The 262-nt window shown below is 66.4% G+C and overlaps 1 protein-coding gene across 1 annotated transcript in view; it reads right to left on the minus strand.

Annotated features, from left to right (window-relative positions):
• Positions 1-213, minus strand: part of LOC104080670 (gamma-aminobutyric acid receptor-associated protein-like 1) — a 6,982-nt gene extending 6,769 nt beyond the window's left edge. The window contains exon 1 of the mRNA XM_009583150.1: positions 65-213. Within this exon, the coding sequence (XP_009581445.1) occupies positions 65-154 (90 nt within the window). The 5' untranslated portion in view covers positions 155-213. The remainder of the gene's footprint in view (positions 1-64) is intronic.
• Positions 214-262: the final 49 nt, after the last annotated feature.

Consider the following 262-nt stretch of genomic DNA (forward strand, 5'->3'; position numbering starts at 1 on the left):
GAGGCCCGCCGGGCGAGCCGGGCCAGCAGCAATCGCCGCCGCTGCCCTCACACCCCACACTCACAGGGACTCTGTCGGGATATTTCTTCCTGATTTTCTCCCCTTCTTTTTTCCTGTACTCGAACGGGTGGTCTTCCTTGTACTGGAACTTCATGCTGCCGGGCTGTCACCTTCCCTCCCGAGGGCTGCCGCGGCTCCCTCCCCTACGGCCGGGTACTCAGCGAGCCCCCGGACGCCCCCGCAAGCGCAGCGCAGCGGAGCG

This window comes from Fulmarus glacialis, unplaced genomic scaffold, assembly GCF_000690835.1.
Source record: "Fulmarus glacialis isolate BGI_N327 unplaced genomic scaffold, ASM69083v1 scaffold15440, whole genome shotgun sequence".
NCBI lineage: Eukaryota > Metazoa > Chordata > Aves > Procellariiformes > Procellariidae > Fulmarus > Fulmarus glacialis.